This window comes from Ctenopharyngodon idella, chromosome 11, assembly GCF_019924925.1.
Source record: "Ctenopharyngodon idella isolate HZGC_01 chromosome 11, HZGC01, whole genome shotgun sequence".
Lineage (NCBI taxonomy): Eukaryota > Metazoa > Chordata > Actinopteri > Cypriniformes > Xenocyprididae > Ctenopharyngodon > Ctenopharyngodon idella.
This window is the reverse complement of record NC_067230.1, coordinates 29096698-29114481: the sequence shown is the minus strand read 5'-3', so window position 1 is coordinate 29114481 and position 17784 is coordinate 29096698. Positions and strand designations below refer to the sequence as shown.

The 17784-nt window shown below is 37.6% G+C and overlaps 1 protein-coding gene across 2 annotated transcripts; it reads left to right on the top strand.

Annotated features, from left to right (window-relative positions):
- Positions 1 to 13641: 13641 nt before the first annotated feature.
- Positions 13642 to 16662, top strand: si:ch211-222l21.1 (prothymosin alpha). Of its 2 annotated transcripts, none has more exons than XM_051912179.1 (5): positions 13642 to 13888; positions 15052 to 15144; positions 15454 to 15523; positions 15614 to 15696; positions 15777 to 16662. In XM_051912179.1, exons 1-5 carry the CDS (start codon positions 13838 to 13840, stop codon positions 15846 to 15848), a joined length of 369 nt encoding a protein of 122 aa, XP_051768139.1. In that variant the 5' UTR covers positions 13642 to 13837; the 3' UTR covers positions 15849 to 16662. The 2 variants fall into 2 exon arrangements, with proteins under 2 accessions (XP_051768139.1, XP_051768138.1); XM_051912178.1 differs by having other exon boundaries at positions 15611 to 15696.
- Positions 16663 to 17784: the final 1122 nt, after the last annotated feature.

Below are 17784 nucleotides of genomic sequence, written 5' to 3'. Positions count from 1 at the left end.
TTTCCAGGAATTGTTTTTAACTTTTATCAGACATCAGATCATTTTAGCAAATCTATTTTGGAGACTATTTATGTCAATTACTGCATTTTGACTGATTGGGGATTATTTCAGCAATAAGGCACTTGAGGTCATGTTAAATTATGAATATAGTAAAACAATCAGTGGAGTTAGTAACCCTTTAAACTAAGTATGTATAGTGCCATTCTAAGTGCTTTAAAATGAATGCTATTGACCAATCAGCATCAAATATCTGATTTATAGTGTTTAAAAAAAATAATAATAATAATGCCACATTTTAATTATTCTAATTCTTTAGTTCTTACTTTACATTTAAATCGTTAATTTTACAAGCAAGGAAATATTGGAGGTCATGAAGATTTCATTGGCCACTATACATTTACATATTTTTTATGCATATTTTTGTGTCCATTCTCTACTAAATATTCTGTTTGTAATAGTAATTCGATCGGGGATAAAAAGAAAACTTAACCCTTAAAGTATTTGTGTCTCTTTTGATACCAGTGTGGCTTCGAAAACGCTCTCTTCTTCATTCTGTGAAAACAAACTCGCATAGATAATACATCAGACGCAACTCAAGATGGAAGTTTAGATCGGTTTAGATGCTTTGAAATTCGACCCTTTTTTTAACCCCCTCCATTTGCTGCAAAATGTTTTGTGCACACGGCCCACCGGGTTACCATGGCAACGCTACTCCCACCCCCCTTTTTTTTATCACAGCCGAGGCTCATTTCCTCATACTAACAACGGCTCGCTCTCGCCCACTCATAAGGACCGCCCACACTGCAAAACAAGTAGCCAATCAGAGATCACGCTGACACAAAGGAAAACACTGACTACTACAACTTAGCCATTTACTATCACTTCTTATCTCATCCTCCCTCTGCTTTTTTTCTCTTCCCAGGATGCATTTAAGTTCCTTCCTGTCTATCTTACAGCGTTTTTGGTTTGTTTTAAAAACTAGTATGTTGGGCTTCATTTATTATTATTTTTAATCCATTAGTAGTGTTTGCAAATGCAATTAAACTTTGGCACATAACTGGTCCTGCACCACTTGTTTTACAGACATAAATTCTCAAATTGTGAGGCTTTTTGAGGAAAGGTTTTCTAAGTAATCAGACTAGAGGTGGGCAACGTAAATTGTAGCTCAAACTGCACATATATGTTTGTTTTGAATTTTCGTATATGACTTCTTGCTTACAGTGAATTTTATTATTGGCTTATTGCTTTCAAACTATGTGTACTTTTATGGACACAAAAAGTTGCACTCAAAAACACCAGACACATTCATTCACCGTTATCTTCACTACCCAAACTGGCCCATATCCTGTTCATTTTTCTCCGTCTATCTTGACAGCCCTCGAAAACACATCCTGTTTAGTCATTCACACACTCCTTTTTTATCAAACGTTTTTCATCCATGTCTGGCTACATCTGCACATTTGTTATTTTGAAGTGACATCTACCAAACAGCTTTTTGCATTTTTTGCATGGTGGTCACTAGTGCGTTGCTGTGCTGTTGCTAGGGTGTTGCTATGCAGATGCCAAGCTCTTCTGAGTGGTTGCTAGTGGGTTCTAAGTGGTTTCTAGAATGTTGCTATGCAGATGCTAAGCTCTTCTGGGGTTTTAGTGCGTGGCTATGTCGTTTCTAGGGGGTTGCTATATACGTGCTAATCTCTTCCAAATGGTTTTTATTGCGTTGCTATGCCATTGGGTTCTAAGTGGTTACTAGCATATTGCTAAGCAGAGTCTATGTTATTCTGAGTGGTTTTTAGTCCTAAACCATTACTAGGGGGTCTGAGTGGTTGCTAGGCTGTTTCTATGAGGATGCTAAGCATCCTAGTTTATAGTGCATTGCTATCCCATTGTTAGGGGGTTCTGGGTGGTTGCTAGGGTGTTGCTATGCAGATGCTAATCTCTTCTGGGTGTTTTTAGTTTGTTACTCTACCATTGTTTAGGTGTTGCTATGCATATGCTAAGCTCTTCTTAGTGGTATTTTTGCATTGCTATTCTGTTGCTGGTGGGTTAAAATGGTTTCTAGAGTGTTGCTATGCAGATACTAAGCCCTTCGTTTGTTTTTAGTGCGTTGCTATGTCATTGCTAGGGGGTTGCTATGTTGGTGCTAATCTCTTCCGAGTGGTTTTTATTATGTTGCTATGCCATTGGGTTCTAAGTGGTTACTAGTTTTTTGCTAAGCAGATTCTAAATTCTTCTGAGTGGTTTTTAGTGCTAAACCATTGCTAGGGGGTCTGAGTGGTTGCTAGGCTGTTTCTATCCAGATGCTAAGCTCTTCTGAGTGGCTTTTAATGCATTGCTATATCATTAGTAGGGGGTTGTTATGCAGATGCTAAGTACTTCTGAGTGGTTTATAGTGCATTCGTTGCCATGCCATTGCTAGGGGGTTCTGGGTGGTTGCTAGGGTGTTGCTATGCAGACACTAAGCTCTTCTTTGTTTTTAGTGTGTTGCTGTGTCATTGCTAGGGGGTCGCTCTGTAGGTGCTAATCTCTTCTGAGCTGTTTTTATTTTTACATTTTTAAACCCAACGGTTGGGTTTGTCCATATTTGACCAAACCATGGGTTGAAACAGCCCAGCATTTTTTTCTAAAACTGAAACAATATTCACTGCATACACTAAAGTTAAATTTTATGAGGGTGCAATTATAGGTTGCTTCCTTGTGGTATGTTCCTGAAGGCTGCGTTCTTTGCCGCCAGATCTTATGACTGATAATGTACTAATGTACTCTATACTCTCTTCACACCTTTATAAGGTCTGCCCTCTCTCTCTCTCTCTCTTTCTCCTTGTTTATTTTTCTTGGCAGAATTCCAAGTATTTTCTTCCCTCTCTTCATCCACAAAATGCATTCCCAGAGGCCCTCCCCCGACTCTGATTGTGTTGTTAGGCAACCTGAGATCTTGCGCTGACCTGACCAATCAGGAGCTTTGTTTGTTTTTAAATGTGAGATGAGTTTTTGATTCTAGTTCTAAAAAACGTTTGCTTTTGCATCTATTTTTAGAACCTTTAGAACTGTGATGAAACATTACACACCCTCTTACAATGTGATTAAGGCAGTGCTGTGATTATGTTAATGTGGTTATGCTTATAGAGTAAACATAATCACAGTGGAGTACGCATTTTACACGCATAGATACGGTGTAATCACATTTTTCCCACTCTGACCAAAGTACACATGCGCTAATGATGGATGATGTGTTACATGCATGCACAGGTTTGAAAACATGGAACAGACGAAGTCACACAAATCTAATTTTTGTTGCCTGTTTGAACAAAGCCTAATTTTAATGGGTTCCAGATGTCGCCATACATGAATGCTCTGTTGTTAGCTTTATTTGCATGCATATGTGGGATATCATGTTGGTTTTAAGGTCCTATAAGGAGAAACAAGCACTGAATGGTTTAAAAAGTGCTCAAGGAACAGGTTATGTTAGTTTAGTTGTGAATGTGCCATCAGTTTATTATTAATCAAATCACTGCACATGCCACTAGATGGTGATAACAGTTATGGGCGAAGTGTGTGGCGAGAACGAAGCTGCTGTTGCTAGGTGATCCATCTGCACCTGTTCGTCATGTTACATGGCTGTTCATCACTAATGCTCGTATCTATTAATCTAGTAAATGACCACTTTTATCAATTTTATTCAGCTTATGTGCTAGTTTATACCATTGTTTAAGTGTCTATGATTCCAAGACATGCAGTATATAGTACAGAAGCATGTTTTTTAAATGATTATCCATGATTTGTCTTGTATGCTACGTGTTTGAAAAATAGATTTACGAACAACGGATTAGGTAAAACCGAGTACAAGGATGTCTGAATCATAATTGCACCTCAAAATCAAGAAAATGATTTTAAAAAATGTTAATGTTGTTTTTTGTTTGTTTGTTTTTTTAAAGAAAATGAAGGTTATTTTAGGATTTTTAGCATTGTGATTTTTTGTGACAATTAAGGACATTATCTCATTACTTTATTGCTAATATATACTGTTTAAACTGTACAGTATTACTGTACAGATGCTTAGTATTCATTTATGCAGATTTAAACAAAATCATTTTTTGTTAGATTAATGGTGAGAATTACCATTGAAAGTAATGGGAATGCTTACAGTAATGAAAAATAATTATCATGCAAAATCATAAAAATGTTAATAGTCCTAAAAATAGGCTTGATTTTCTTTATATAAAGCATAAATCATCTTTTAAATCATCAAAGTTCTGACCTCTTTCCGTTCTCAAAACGGCATCAATTCAAACTTCTTGTTGATTTGATCTTTAAAACAGATAACAGTGCCATGACTTCTCGATCTTCACTTCTGCTTTGCATTGCAAATTTGCATGCAGGAACAGTTAAATGTTTTATAGTTACAGTTACAACATTTTTAGATTTTGGAGGATCCTTCTTATTTTAGACAATTGGGAGTTCAAACAGAGAGGCTGTTAAAACTGGTCATGAAATGGTTAACCAGAACCCAGCCCCCAAGAGCTCTAATTACTTTCATCCAGTCCTGTAAGGAAGTATGTTTGCGAAAGATTACAGGAGCCCTTCTTGACCGTGCATGTGCAGGGTTTCGTTCTGCGCCCTCATTTGAGAAGTCATAGTTGGTTTAACCACCGTGAAATTACCTCAGTGCAGATCTAAGTTCTCTGCAGAAGATGTTCCTCACTTTCTCATCTGTCTTTGTCCCTGTTTCTACATCTTTTTCGAGCTGCTGTCCCTCCCCCAGTCAGTCCTCCATGTTTCTGTCTCTTGTCTCGGCTCCGCTTGCCATGCAGATGGTTCTTTGTTGGAGCCTCACAAAGGGGCTGAGGTCAGTATGGCCTAAAACAGACGCATAAACCCCATCACATCAACTTTAGCTGCCCCATGGCTCTCTGCTTGCATACTTTTGATGTTTGCAAAAGCAAGCATCACTCAAGGTTTAAGCAAACCCCTAACCCTAACTAAACTTTGATATGTAACTCGTTCTTTTGTTCTCAAAACATGTCTTGTCGAATAATGATTCCCCTAAATGATTAACGTGATCAAAACTTTGCTGAAAACTATACACAATCTATAACATACCTTCTCTTGTCTGATCGCTAGTTACTTTTTAAGCAAGTAAAAGGCCTTTTGGTATAATTGTAAAAACGTCCACCTTCAGCTCGTGGTTCACATGTCTTTTTGCTGTGAATTTTTATTGATTTTTAGTGAACTTAAAGGGTTAGTTGACTTAGTTCACCCCAAAATGAAAATTCTGTCATTAAATACTCACCCTCATGTCGTTCCAAACCTGTAAGACCTTCGTTCACCTTCAGAACACAAATTAATATATTTTTGATAAAATCCGATGGCTTAGTGAGGCCTCCATTGACAGGAAGATAATTAACACTTTCAGATGCCCAGAAAGCTACTAAAGACATATTTAAAACAGTTCATGTGACTACAGTGGTTCAACCTTAATGTCATAAAGCGACAAGAATACTTTTTGTGTGCCATAAAAACAAAATAATGACTTTATTCAACAATATCTAGTGATCGGCGATTTCAAAACACTGCTTCATGAAGCTTTGAAGCTTTACCATTCTTTTGTTTCAAATCAGTGGATCAAACTGCCAAAGTCACGCCCCCCAGTGGTGAACCATTGAAATTTTGAAATGTTTCGAAACACTTTTGACTTGCTTGTTTACTGAAATCATGTGACTTTGGCAGTTTGATATGCGCTCCGAACCACTGATTCGAAACAAAAGATTGGTAAAGCTTCGAAGCTTCATGAAGCAGTGTTTTGAAATCGCCCATCACTAGATATTGTTAAATAAAGTCATTCTTTTGTATTTTTGGCACACAAAAAGTATTCTCATCGCTTCATAACATTAAGGTTGAACCACTGTAGTCACATTAACTGTTTTAAATATGTCTTTAGTAGCTTTCTGGGCATCTGAAAGTGTTAATTTTCTTGTTATAACAAGAACTGTTATAACATTCTCATTGATTTACATTACAAACTATCAGAATTTCATCTTACTTTTGGCCATTTAAATACACCAAATTGCATATTTTTGCTCAGTTTGGGCCTTAGAATAAAACTGAAGTGTTTCTCTCCTTGAGTATGAGCTTCATATTCTGTATGAGCCATAAAGCTTGATGCATCAAATATGATAGGCAACAAAAAACACATATGCAAACTTTTTAACTTATTTTTCTGAACATTATTTCATATGTCAGGCTTAAAAGACCTGTTTAATAAGGCTAGTTTCTAATTAATCTGACCCCAATCAGAAACATTTATTCGGGACTGTTTACATAAGACTTGAAACTTGTTCTTACGTTCATACTCAGATTGATAGATTGCCAGGGAACAGAATAGGTTTTTTAAAGATGGACTATTTATAACTTGATATACGCTTTCTTAAAACCACACTGTGGTTTTAAGAAAGCGTATATCAAGTTATAAATAGTCGAACAAGTTTCAAGTCTTATGTAAACAAAAACAGTGACAACAGTTCAAAAACAGTGACAACAATGATTTACTTACATTTTAGCATGCAAACAACTATGCACAACTGACTAGTGAGATTTGCTAGAGTTGCACATCACTGGCAAACACCATTCATTTCTTCAGAAAATGTAAACATCTAGTTTAACAGTTAACCTTGCAGCATGGATTGATGAAATGATTTGATATTGTATAGTAGGTGATGGTTGCACACTGGGCAATAACTTCTGAGCAGCTCTGGCTGTGTATAAAGACTTCTTTGTCCTCTATAAACCAATGTGTATATGGCAGCTCTTGTGGGTTGCATTTAGGATTAGCTCAACACTGCATCTGCCAGTGTTTCTCTGGAAAACTACATGTTTCAATGAGCAAATCTTGCAGTTTGCAGATAATTTAATTGGTAAAGTATGAATATCTCTTTGTATATGTTTAAACTTGCATTCGTCCCAAATCAAATCCAATGGGAAAAATGTCAGCTGCTGCTTGAAGGAAATGCTAATTTGCCATCTGGATTATTGGGCATTTGTTTAATTCCCTTGTGCAAGATCATCTGCTGCAAACGAAACAGATCTGCAAGGATGAAACCTCTCTGGTTACTTCTCAAACTGTTAAAATATCCAATGAGATGCAGAATCTAGATAACTGTACCACACTAACATACATTAGGCATGCACATGTAGGAACATGAGACCACCTTCATTTTGACTATGACCTGCTAAGACCTGCAGACCGCTGGAAAACCGTCTAGCGAGGAGTGGCTTCGCTGATGAGATCATCCTCCTGAATATGGGTGAAGCACAGCCGCATCTCATCACAGGTAAGGGGGAATTAGATGGGAGGGAACTGCTTAGAAGACCCTCCCTGTTGGGAAAGAATGGAAATTTCCACTGGAAAAGAAAGCAAGTAATCAAGTCTCTTAGACTGTAGATTATAATGCAGCAGCTTTGGTAAAACTGCATCTTTATATTCCATTCAGATAGAACTTTATTGTACTGTAAGCAATTGTATTTACACTGTTGGTCAAAAGTTTGGAATTTTTTAATGTCTTTGAAAAAAAAGACATGTCTCTTTTGCTTACTAAGGCTCAAAAATACAGTTAAAACAATAATATTGTGAAAAATTACATTTAAAAATTCTTTTCTACCTGAATATATTTTAAAGTGTAATTTATTCCTGTAATCAAAGCTGAATTTTCAGCATTGTTACTCCAGTCTTCAGTGTCACATGATCCTTCATTTTTTGTGGAAACCATTATAGATTTTTTTCAGAATTCTTTGAGTTTAAAAGAACAGCATTTATTTGAAATAGAAAACTTTTGAAACATTATAAATGTCTTTATTGTCAATTTTGAACAATTTAATGTATCCTTGTTAATTAAAAGTAAAATTAATCTTGTTAAATAATCTTTCTTACCCCAGTTCTGAATTTTATCACAGTTTCCACAAAAATATTAAGCAGCAAAAACTTGTTTCTTGAGCAGCAAATCAGCAAATTAGAATGATTTCTGAAGGTTGTGACACTGAAGACTGGAGTAATGATGCTGAAAATTCAGCAAAATATATATTTAAATAGAAAACAGTTATTTTAAATTGTAATAATATTTCACAATATTGCTGTTTTTACTGAATTTTTAATCAAATGCAGCCTTGGTGAGCAGAAGAGACTTCTTTCAAAAACATTTTTAAAAAAAAATCTTAATTATTCCAAACTATTAGCCGGTAGTGTAGGTTAAGTAATTAGAACAGCACCTAACCCAAAATATTAAACTTTAACATGCAACTCATCCTGTGCACTGGACATGACTGATTTCCTCCAATTAAGTTATTGTGAAGAGGTGTGCTATTATAATCAGACTATGACTTTAGCCTATAATAGTCAAAAAAACGTGCAACAAAAAGAAAAAAACATTACTTTAACTGCCCTTGCTCTGTAATTCATTCATCTACATCTTGTAGTCTTTGTTATGTTAACTGCCAGTCCAGTGGACACACTTACTGGAATACCCAGCATGCCTCATTGAGCGTCACTATTCAGGACGGGGAGCAAATTGGCCACATTCCACAGCATCATGCCCTATTAGAAAGTCTGTGCTTGGATAGAGGACACAAAGGACTGACCCTGGAGTTTTACAGTGTACACACTGAGGATGAATGAGAGACGCAAATAAAATTTGCTTGGACAAAAGTGCAGGTTAAATGTGACCCTGTCCAATTGTAATTGATTCATGCAGATTTGGGAGGATTTTATTTGATTTATTCACAACATTTTGTTTCCAATACATTTTTAAATATATATATATATAAACATATGTATTGTTTTTTAAGAATAGCCAATTTCATATGCAGATGCAAAACTGACCAAAAAGCTGATTTTCACCAGGTACACACACGGCTATGAGAAAGCGTTTCAGAGTGGTAAGGGTTCCCGCTGTTCAAGACAAAAGCACACAGTTGGAACACTGAGCCCTCCCTCTGATTTTTCCAATTACGGTGACCTTTTCTTCCCTAATCCTGACCCCTGATCTTTGACAAACTCCTCCTCAAACTACCCTAAAGCCCTGAAATTCCAAGAGTCAGGTTGCAGCCTTTTGTCTCGAAAATTCAGGTGCATCTGCAAATTACTTACCTCACTGACCAAAGAGGAAGTCACAGACTCAACTTTTAAAAACAGGTCTCTATAGTAACCACAGATATATGGGGGTTTCCTGAGGTTACTATGGAGGCTGGAGTTTGACCATGTGTGACTATGTCATTTCTGACTCAAATATATAATTGCTATACAAGTCAGTGAATCACATTGCAGAACTTAAAGGTGCAGTAAGCAATTTCTGAGAAACGCTATTGATATTTGAAATCAGCTAATCAAACACGCCCCTACCCAAAAGGATCACACCCATATCTTGATAGCTCCGCCCCCAAATTCATGCTATGCAACACAGGCACCTCACCCTTTTATGTGTGGACACGCCCCTTACTGCTGATTGGCTACAAGTGTGTTTTGGTGCTCAGTCTGATCCACTTTCAACTGCGTTTCTCAGAATTCACTTAATAAAATGCCATTCGCAACCCATTTTATTTTCATATCTGACATAATGAACAGGAATATTCAAATAAAGAAATGTAGGTGGGACTTGATTTTATTCATCAGAGATTTGTAACGTCATCTAAATGAAAGTCGTTTCAGAGGCGGAGCAAGTTCTTTTTTTTATTTGGAATGACATGCACTGATAAAATGTGCATAATAAGATCAGAAACATGCTTTAAGATGCTAAGTAGGGTGGATTTTGATTTTATCTCGGATTTTACTGAAAATCAAGAAAGAACTGCAGCCTTTTTGATATCCAAGAAAGTAAGAAAGAAAGAAAGAAGAAAGAGTAACCATTCACACGGCATGAAAGAAAATGTGAGGATTAGAGGACCATGTTGGTTTTTTTCTTCTTCTTCCCATCTCTGGTTATTCCGAGGCTTTCCTTCATCAAAGAGTGCACTAAAAAAACAGCAGGCAATCGCTGGAATTGTTCCAGTATCCATGGAAACAAATCTAGCTCGTGGGCAGGCTGTGGGTATACTAGAAGGGGAAAAAAAACTACAGGAAATGACCTAACAAAGACTCTCTCCTCTCCGATTGCTCCCATTTTCCAGTTGCAGGGAATGAGTAATGCTTGGACAAGAAGTGTTTTCTTTAAAAAAAAAATCGTCTGTTTCTTGTCTGGATTTCTACGGCAGACACATCGTGGGCTTCCAGCAGCAGGCTGTTTCGGTGTGTGTTACATATGGTCTTCATTTCCCCAATGAAAGAGCCTCTATGTGCATGTGTTCCACTGAGTTTATGTCCAAGGCTTTATGTGATTGAATTAATTTTCTGTCAGTCTTACGAGTCTCCACCCACTCTGACAAACTGCCAAACTGCAAATCAATCCAAACACAAGCCCTTAAGACCTCCTCAGATTAAGAATGCATGTAACTCTTTCATCTCTGGGACTAATTACATCCACCTTTCAATCTGAAGATTTTGGATAGTTGTGATATTTGGCATTGCAGTTATTATAAAAATGTTCATTTCATGTATGCATGCAGATGGGATTATGATCTGGGATTAGTGCTTGGATGCAGATGGATGAGTACATTTATTTTATATTATTTTTTAAAAAGATGGTGGGTTGAAAACTTTGCTTTGCTTGCACCAACATCTGCTCAACCAATGGCGTGAGTTTGCGGCAGGACTATCAGTTTTTCTGACCAATGGCAGACAGGGAAAGTGGTGTATTTCCATTTTTTTTTTAAATGAAATGATTGATATTTTTACATTTTCACTTTACTTTGAATGGGATAACAGTTAAAAACTGTTATTTTACCCAGAGCGATAAAAATGTTGGGTTAAAAACAACAAAGTTGGGTTGAAAATGGACAAACCCAGTGATTGGGTTGTTTTAACCCAGCAGTTGGGTTAAATGTTTGCCCAACGTGCTGGGCAGTTTTATTTAGCCCAACTATTGTTTAAAAATGACTATGGCTGGCTTAAAATGAACCCAAAATAAGTTGGGAATTAAAAATCAGACACATAATTACTAGAGGCAACAATAATAATCAAAAGGTGGACATTTATTAAAGCAGTAAACCCCAAGAAGCCGTGGTTTACAGTAAATTTATAACAGCTAAGAGAGCTATTGTTAAAAAACAAAAAACCCTTAGCTGTTATAAATTCACTGTAAACCACCGCTTCACGGGGCTTATTGCTTTTATAAAACGGTTACCACACAATACAAATATTAACGCCAAAAAAATATGTATCAATGCAATTTTCATGAAGTAAAATCATTAATCATCAATCGTCTTCCTTCCGCTGGAAAAAAATAGTCCTTGACTGTGAACAGCAACAGAAGTTACATTATTAAGCCATTAGATGGCGGCAAATATTGTCTTTATGAGTCACTCAGTCGAAAAGACTTTTATATTGAAACTAGTTAACACGGAACAAGACGCAAATGACAAATCCTTTGACTAGCACTGTCAGTGTCCGCATGGCACGGGAAAACCCATTAAATGTTAAAAGGATAAGATCACAGTGGACATTCAAACAGATTTTTATTATGAACATAGGACTGACCTGAAGGAAAATGCTAAATTTGAATGCAGGTAATACGCTCGGTCACTCTATCTCTCTCACAATACTCTTCTACATAATACAGCTTCAATGAACAAAATCAATAGAGAACAAACATATGTTTACGTTGCGAAGAGTGGTTGCTAAGACTGACGCAGCAACAATACTCACTTAGTGGCGCAGTGATACTTATGCAATGCGGTCTGTTGTATGTTTTCGGGAATTTTACAACGCGGCTCAACCAATCAGAATCAAGGGCCGGAACTATCCGTTTTATAATAATATATTAAAAAGCAATTTAATAAATGTATATTGTTTAATTATTATTTATTAAACATATTAATAAATGTTAATTTATTAAACATAAATAAATGTTAATTTCTAACATATTTTGGGTTAATTTTAAGCAAGCAATACAGTAATTTTTAAACTATAGTTGAGTTAAATAAAACTATCCAGCAGGTTGGGCAAACATTTAACCCAACCGTTGGGTTTGTCCATTTTCAACCCAACTTGGGTTGTTTTCAACCCAGCATTAAAGGCTTGTTTAGCAAAAAAGCTAATGAAATTGAATCATGCAATCAGAAGATCCACACTCAACAAGAAAATAAGTATTCAACAAAGGTCAAAATAAATGAGAAGTATATTTTGAAAATGTTATATCAGCAAAATGTTATGGGTTATAGACTTCATCAGAGTATATTTGAAAAACACTATACATTGTGTAATAATTTTTTTTGCCAAAGTTCAGATAGAAGTAAAATCACAAAGTACTTCTACAAAACAAATTTACCTCACCTCTTAATGGAAAACTAGTCTGAATGAAGCAATTAAATCACTGTTTTCAGCTTCTCATTTACATCGGAGCCAAAGCTGAGGTTTAAATCAGTGTTCTAGTACTGCATAATACTCCATCTGATAAAACAAAGACTACATGCTGACCCCTCACAGAGCACACCATAGTCCCACACCATCTGTGACCACCAAGTGGTACGGCAGGTCTGATGAGATTCAAATGGGGAGGGGGGTTTTTATCTCTGTGTGTTTGAAAGAAATCCCTGATAAAAGTTCCACCTCTATGGACATTTTTGACTAAAATTGTCTGAAGAACTATAAGATGTGTTGTTTATTGAGACAAACAGGGTTTGTAGTTTAGTATATTAGAGTACATGCTCCTTTTGAGGAATTACAGATGTGAGGCAGGGTCTGACTCATTTGACCCCTTGAAAGGGGAACATTATTAACCACAACCTGTAATCTGTTCCTTGTGCAACAGGCTACTTTCCCTGTGACAGAGAAGCCCGATGTGTGTTGGCTTATCTTTTGAGCAATAAATCAGTGGGTTATCTGTGCTGAGATGTTTGATGGTGTGGAATAGTCATGTTAGCATCTTAGTGTGACTTCTTATTATGAATGAAACAGCTGCCTGGTGCGTCTCCATCTGGGGCACAATGGCCTCTGAATACAACATGCTAATGAAACTGTGGCTGTAAACAAAGCCCCCAAAGAAGCTTGAATTCATCTATGCAAGCTTGGAGGCAGGTTCCAACCACACAAAACAACTATCAAGAGATGACGTCAAAAGAAAGGTCAAGGAAAATAGAAAAAGATTTGTGTGGTTTGCAAAGAGAATGGGAAATAATGACAACCAACACAAAATATATAACATAAAAATACACCAGCTCTTTCTCAAAAGCGAGAGAAGAAGAAAAACGTTAATTAACTTACAAATTATTTAGGCCTATATTATTGATAAACTTTTCCAGTTTACTATAACTGCAACAACTCTCTTTAAATTTACATAGTGAATGAGGAACCAAAACAAAGAATGGTGCCAGAAATTTAGATTTACATCACCAGAATGGCTTGAATTGATCATGACCTTTTCGACACACTCAAAACAGTATTTTTAAAAGACCGGGTAAAGGGTAAAATTAAATATTCCACCAATAAGACAAGACGAGCGCATTACAAGAAGGGGCGGGACTTTATGAAACAATTGACAGTGGCTTCTCCAATCACATCGAAGAAAGGATTTACGTTGCTACACTTCTGTCCAATCAAATGTCAGTGAGGTTGACGCTGCGCTCAACGCGCCTTTCAGTTCTCAGGTTCTGGCAGTTTTGATTCACTCTTCCTCCTCACGTCCGACCGTCTCCTACCTCATCCCACCACTTCTAACGCTTTTTTCGGACATTTTTCTTTAAAACATCTCTATAAACCACCATGGCTGATACCGCTGTTGACACGACCACCACCCCCGAGGTCACCGCAAAGGTAAGTTCACTTGAAAATGATGTATTTGATGTAATTGGGCTTATTTAGAAATTAAACCAGAGAAAAAAAAAAGCAAACAGCTATAGGTTATTAATAGCGGTATCTGTTATTCTTACTGTGAAAATGTTAAATTAGTATTCTCCCTACACCAGTATGATATGTTCCGTTTATTCGTGGTTCGCGCCGAGGCGTGTTTAAATGTAACGGTTAAAAGCAGAACCACTACGAACATTTAATTCAAGAGTAAGTCGTTAAAAAACAAGGCAAACCTCTGAGGACCGAATTCGACATATATTCCCATATGTAATTATATCCAATTAACGTTAAGTATGGGGTTTCGGGGGGAGTGAATTGGTGAACCATCTGCCAGTTTTTTTTTTTCTTTCCTTCTTTGAAATTTGTGTGTGTGTGTGCAAAGTCAAGGCTCTTGATCTCTGCCGCTCGAATAGGCGGGAATATCGCCGCCGCGTGCTGTAAATCGTTTGCGCCTCCCGCCCCCAGTCTCCCGAGCACGTTGTCTTGGCGCGCGCTCTGCCTCCTTTTGTTTCCAGCTCGGCTCGTGTGCGCGCATGCGCGTGCACGACCCCTATCGGGGAATAAAAGGGGCAATGGGCAAGACGGTGCGAAATAACCTTAAGTGACCTCGACATGTGTGTCTGAACAATAGATTTAATTCACGAAGGCGTGAACTTAAATTGATTGTCTATATAATAGATCTATTGTGGTGCTTTTTTCAGAGAATGAACACTGTCAACATTACAAAAAATAAAGACTTCCACTCAGTAATTCACGTTAAATTCCGATTAACGATTAGAAAGCGACCCGTTACGACAACAGAATAAATGTGTTCATACTAAGTTTTTATAAAAAAAATGATGGCATAGTTTCTGAAACTGCTTTTAAAACCAAAACCTGAGGTGGTTTTTATGACCCTGGTGTTGGTTTGCCATTTAATGTATTTTAACAGGCAGTCATCCAGCTGGTGTGTGTGGTCTGTGGCTCATCTGTGTGTGTGGGTGGGGAAGAAACTCACAGAAACAAACTTTCCCCTTTACTACCATGAGAAACGCTTATGCCATCAATGTGAAATAAGCACACGCTGCATTGTTTATGTAGTCTGAGGGGGTTTATTTATTAACCAATAAACTTCTGCTTTATTTCAGGACCTGAAAGAAAAGAAAGAGGTTGTTGAAGAGGCAGCGGAGGCCACGAAGGAAAACGGCAGCGAAGACGCACCTGCCAATGGAAATGGAACAGTAAGCGTTGAGTATTTCCCAGCAGGCCTTGTGGCTTTTGTCCCCTAGTTACCCGCTCGCCGCGCAGGTGTTGGAGGGCCCCCTCCCCCTCTTTCATCACGCTGCTCTTTGTTTAGGGTTCGAGAACTGACACAGATGCATATTCTGAGGCTGTGCACATGGTTTCTCAGCACATAACCGACCTTCCCACAAACGTTGGAAATTATCATAATGATACTTAATCGTTGACTTAGTTCATAAATCCCCAAATCATCTGGTGACATAACAAACTTGGTATCGGTTTCACTCACGGTGTTTTCTCTCTACTAGACTACTAATGGTGCTTCACATGAAGAAGAGGAAACCCATGAGGATGAAGAGGGTGGGGATGATGAGGAGGGTGAGTTTGACTTTGACTCATAAACTGTGTGCATTTTTCCACCAGTACAAAAACTGATTAATGACAAACACTTTTGGTTGTCAACAGCAGGAGAGGCAGAGGAGGAGGAAGAGAAGAACGGTGCTGAGGAAGAGGCAGATGAACATCCAGTGAAACGTCCAGCGGAAGAGGAGGTGGGTTTGAGTTTCAGTCCACACACGGACACAAACCCTGACGTTTCCAGCATGTCTAATCTTTGCTTGTCTGCTTACAGGAGGCAGTGGAAACAAAGAAACAGAAGACAGAGGAGAACGGCGACTCCACAGAGGCTGAAGTCAAAGCTTAAAGTTCTCGCTGCCCTTCAGTAGCTCTGTCTGTATGGTCAGTTCGACCTAGTAGAGTTTGTGCTTTTCTGTATATTTCACATGTTCTTTTGCCGCCACAAGATCTTTTATTATTGCACTGAGGCCCATAACATCATCATGACCCTGTCCCCTTTTTGTAAGACCTTATTTATTGGTGTAGGACCAACATTAGAACCCTGTGTTCAAAGAAACGACGGACAGTTTATTTTAGCGCACGTTTAACAAGCACACATTCTACTCTGTTATTTGACCAGCGGATGTACACACAAGCAGCTGAAAGCCTGAGGTTCTGTCATTTTTCATGGGTGACATTTTTCTGATCCACTAAAGACCAAAGATGAGTTTTAAGCAGGGGCTAATAGACAATGTTTAACCTGGTTGTGCTGCTAGAAGTTAATCCCTTGCTTTGGCAGATCAGTTAACATAACAGATGGCTCACATGAATGAGAGGGTTTTCTTAGTCATCGCATCGCCCGCCCCCTTTTCTGAACAGCCTCTAACATGTTAATTAACCCCTTTTTAAATCTTGAAGGTCTTTTGTTCCATATGCATTTAAAAGGATTATATCTTTCTATCCTTATGTACAGTTTTGGGGGTTTTTGTTTTATCATTGTGTTTTATATGGGAAGTGCAGAATGAAAACAATCTATAACAGAACTGTATGCTGGTACTGGTGTTCTTTCAGTCCTTCAAAGCAAAACCTTTTTTTATTATTGTGTTTTGGTTGCTTTTTGACCACTGCTTTGTATAGTTTGGTTCAGGATTATAAATAAAAAAACAGTCGTCTTTTTAAAATGAGTGCCTCTTGGGTCTTTTTTTAAACGTCATGTTGGGGGTTGCAAAACATTTTGAGAGCTGTTTGAAACAAGATTGAACATGCACCAAGTATTTGAAAGTGTGTTGACTTTGAAGTGGTGCTGAAATGTACTCTTGGTAAAAACTAAAAGTAGCTTTTCATACAAGGAAGTCTTGTTACTATTACTTTGGTTTGGCCAAGTTTGAACTCCATTTGTGATCTTACTGCGCCCTCTGCTGGTTAAAGTCTACAAGTTCCCCTGTGGTGAAAACCAAGTTTTTAATGTTGTGTATGTCTATGTGGTGTTTTTAATATGCTTTAAGACAAACCATGTGCAAATTCATAAGTCAACACCATAGACCCTTTTCACATTTCCAAGTTTCTCAGAAGCGGAAGTCGTCATAGTTGTGTAAAATTGGATAGTGGTGAATGAGAGAATACATTAAACATTTTTTTTTATGTTTCCATTTGCTTAAATAGCAAAAGAAAAACAACAACAGTGGTTTCACAACTTTCAAAAACGGGAAAAAATAGAGATTGATAATGGCAGTCAGAAGAGAGAAATATGTCAATTTTATCGTCACTTCCATAGCCACTATTAGAAACAACCTCACAGCAGCGTTAACTATTTTTGTAATTTGATGCAAAGGTAATATACTAAATACTAAGTATAGTCAAAGTCCCTTTAAGACAAGTCATTTCACTCGGCGGCCATCTCTGAAACGGCTCTCGGGAATTCAAGTGCAGCTCCCATCTCTTTGAATAGGGAAACATCAAATTCTCCAAAGCTGTTTGTCAAGCTTTCGAATAAATTTCATATTTGAAATCACCAATGAAATCTGACAACAACTGTCTCATAAATTTTGTTTCTAAATGCTCGAATCATGACAAAAACGGTATTTTTGCGCATGCGCAGTCCTAAACGCGCGTCTCTTCTGTCTCATTTCGGAGGCGCGCGTCTGACTGTCTTCTAACGCCCGCTGCAGTGATGCGATGACTTAACCAATCAGCGATTGGTTCTTATTTTTGAAGGCGGGACTTATTCCGCCATATTGCGTGTTGCACTTTCTCCCATTCAAAACGATATGAGTGACGCGTCTTGTGTTATTGTATAGTCTTTG

Bases quoted from the DNA above. Each gene is read 5' to 3' on its own strand.
- si:ch211-222l21.1 (XM_051912178.1), top strand. From the start codon at position 13,838: ATGGCTGATACCGCTGTTGACACGACCACCACCCCCGAGGTCACCGCA. The intron at 13,889-15,051 runs GTAAGTTCACTT...GCTTTATTTCAG, and splicing joins CCCCCGAGGTCACCGCAAAG to GACCTGAAAGAAAAGAAAGA. The intron at 15,697-15,776 runs GTGGGTTTGAGT...GTCTGCTTACAG, and splicing joins AACGTCCAGCGGAAGAGGAG to GAGGCAGTGGAAACAAAGAA.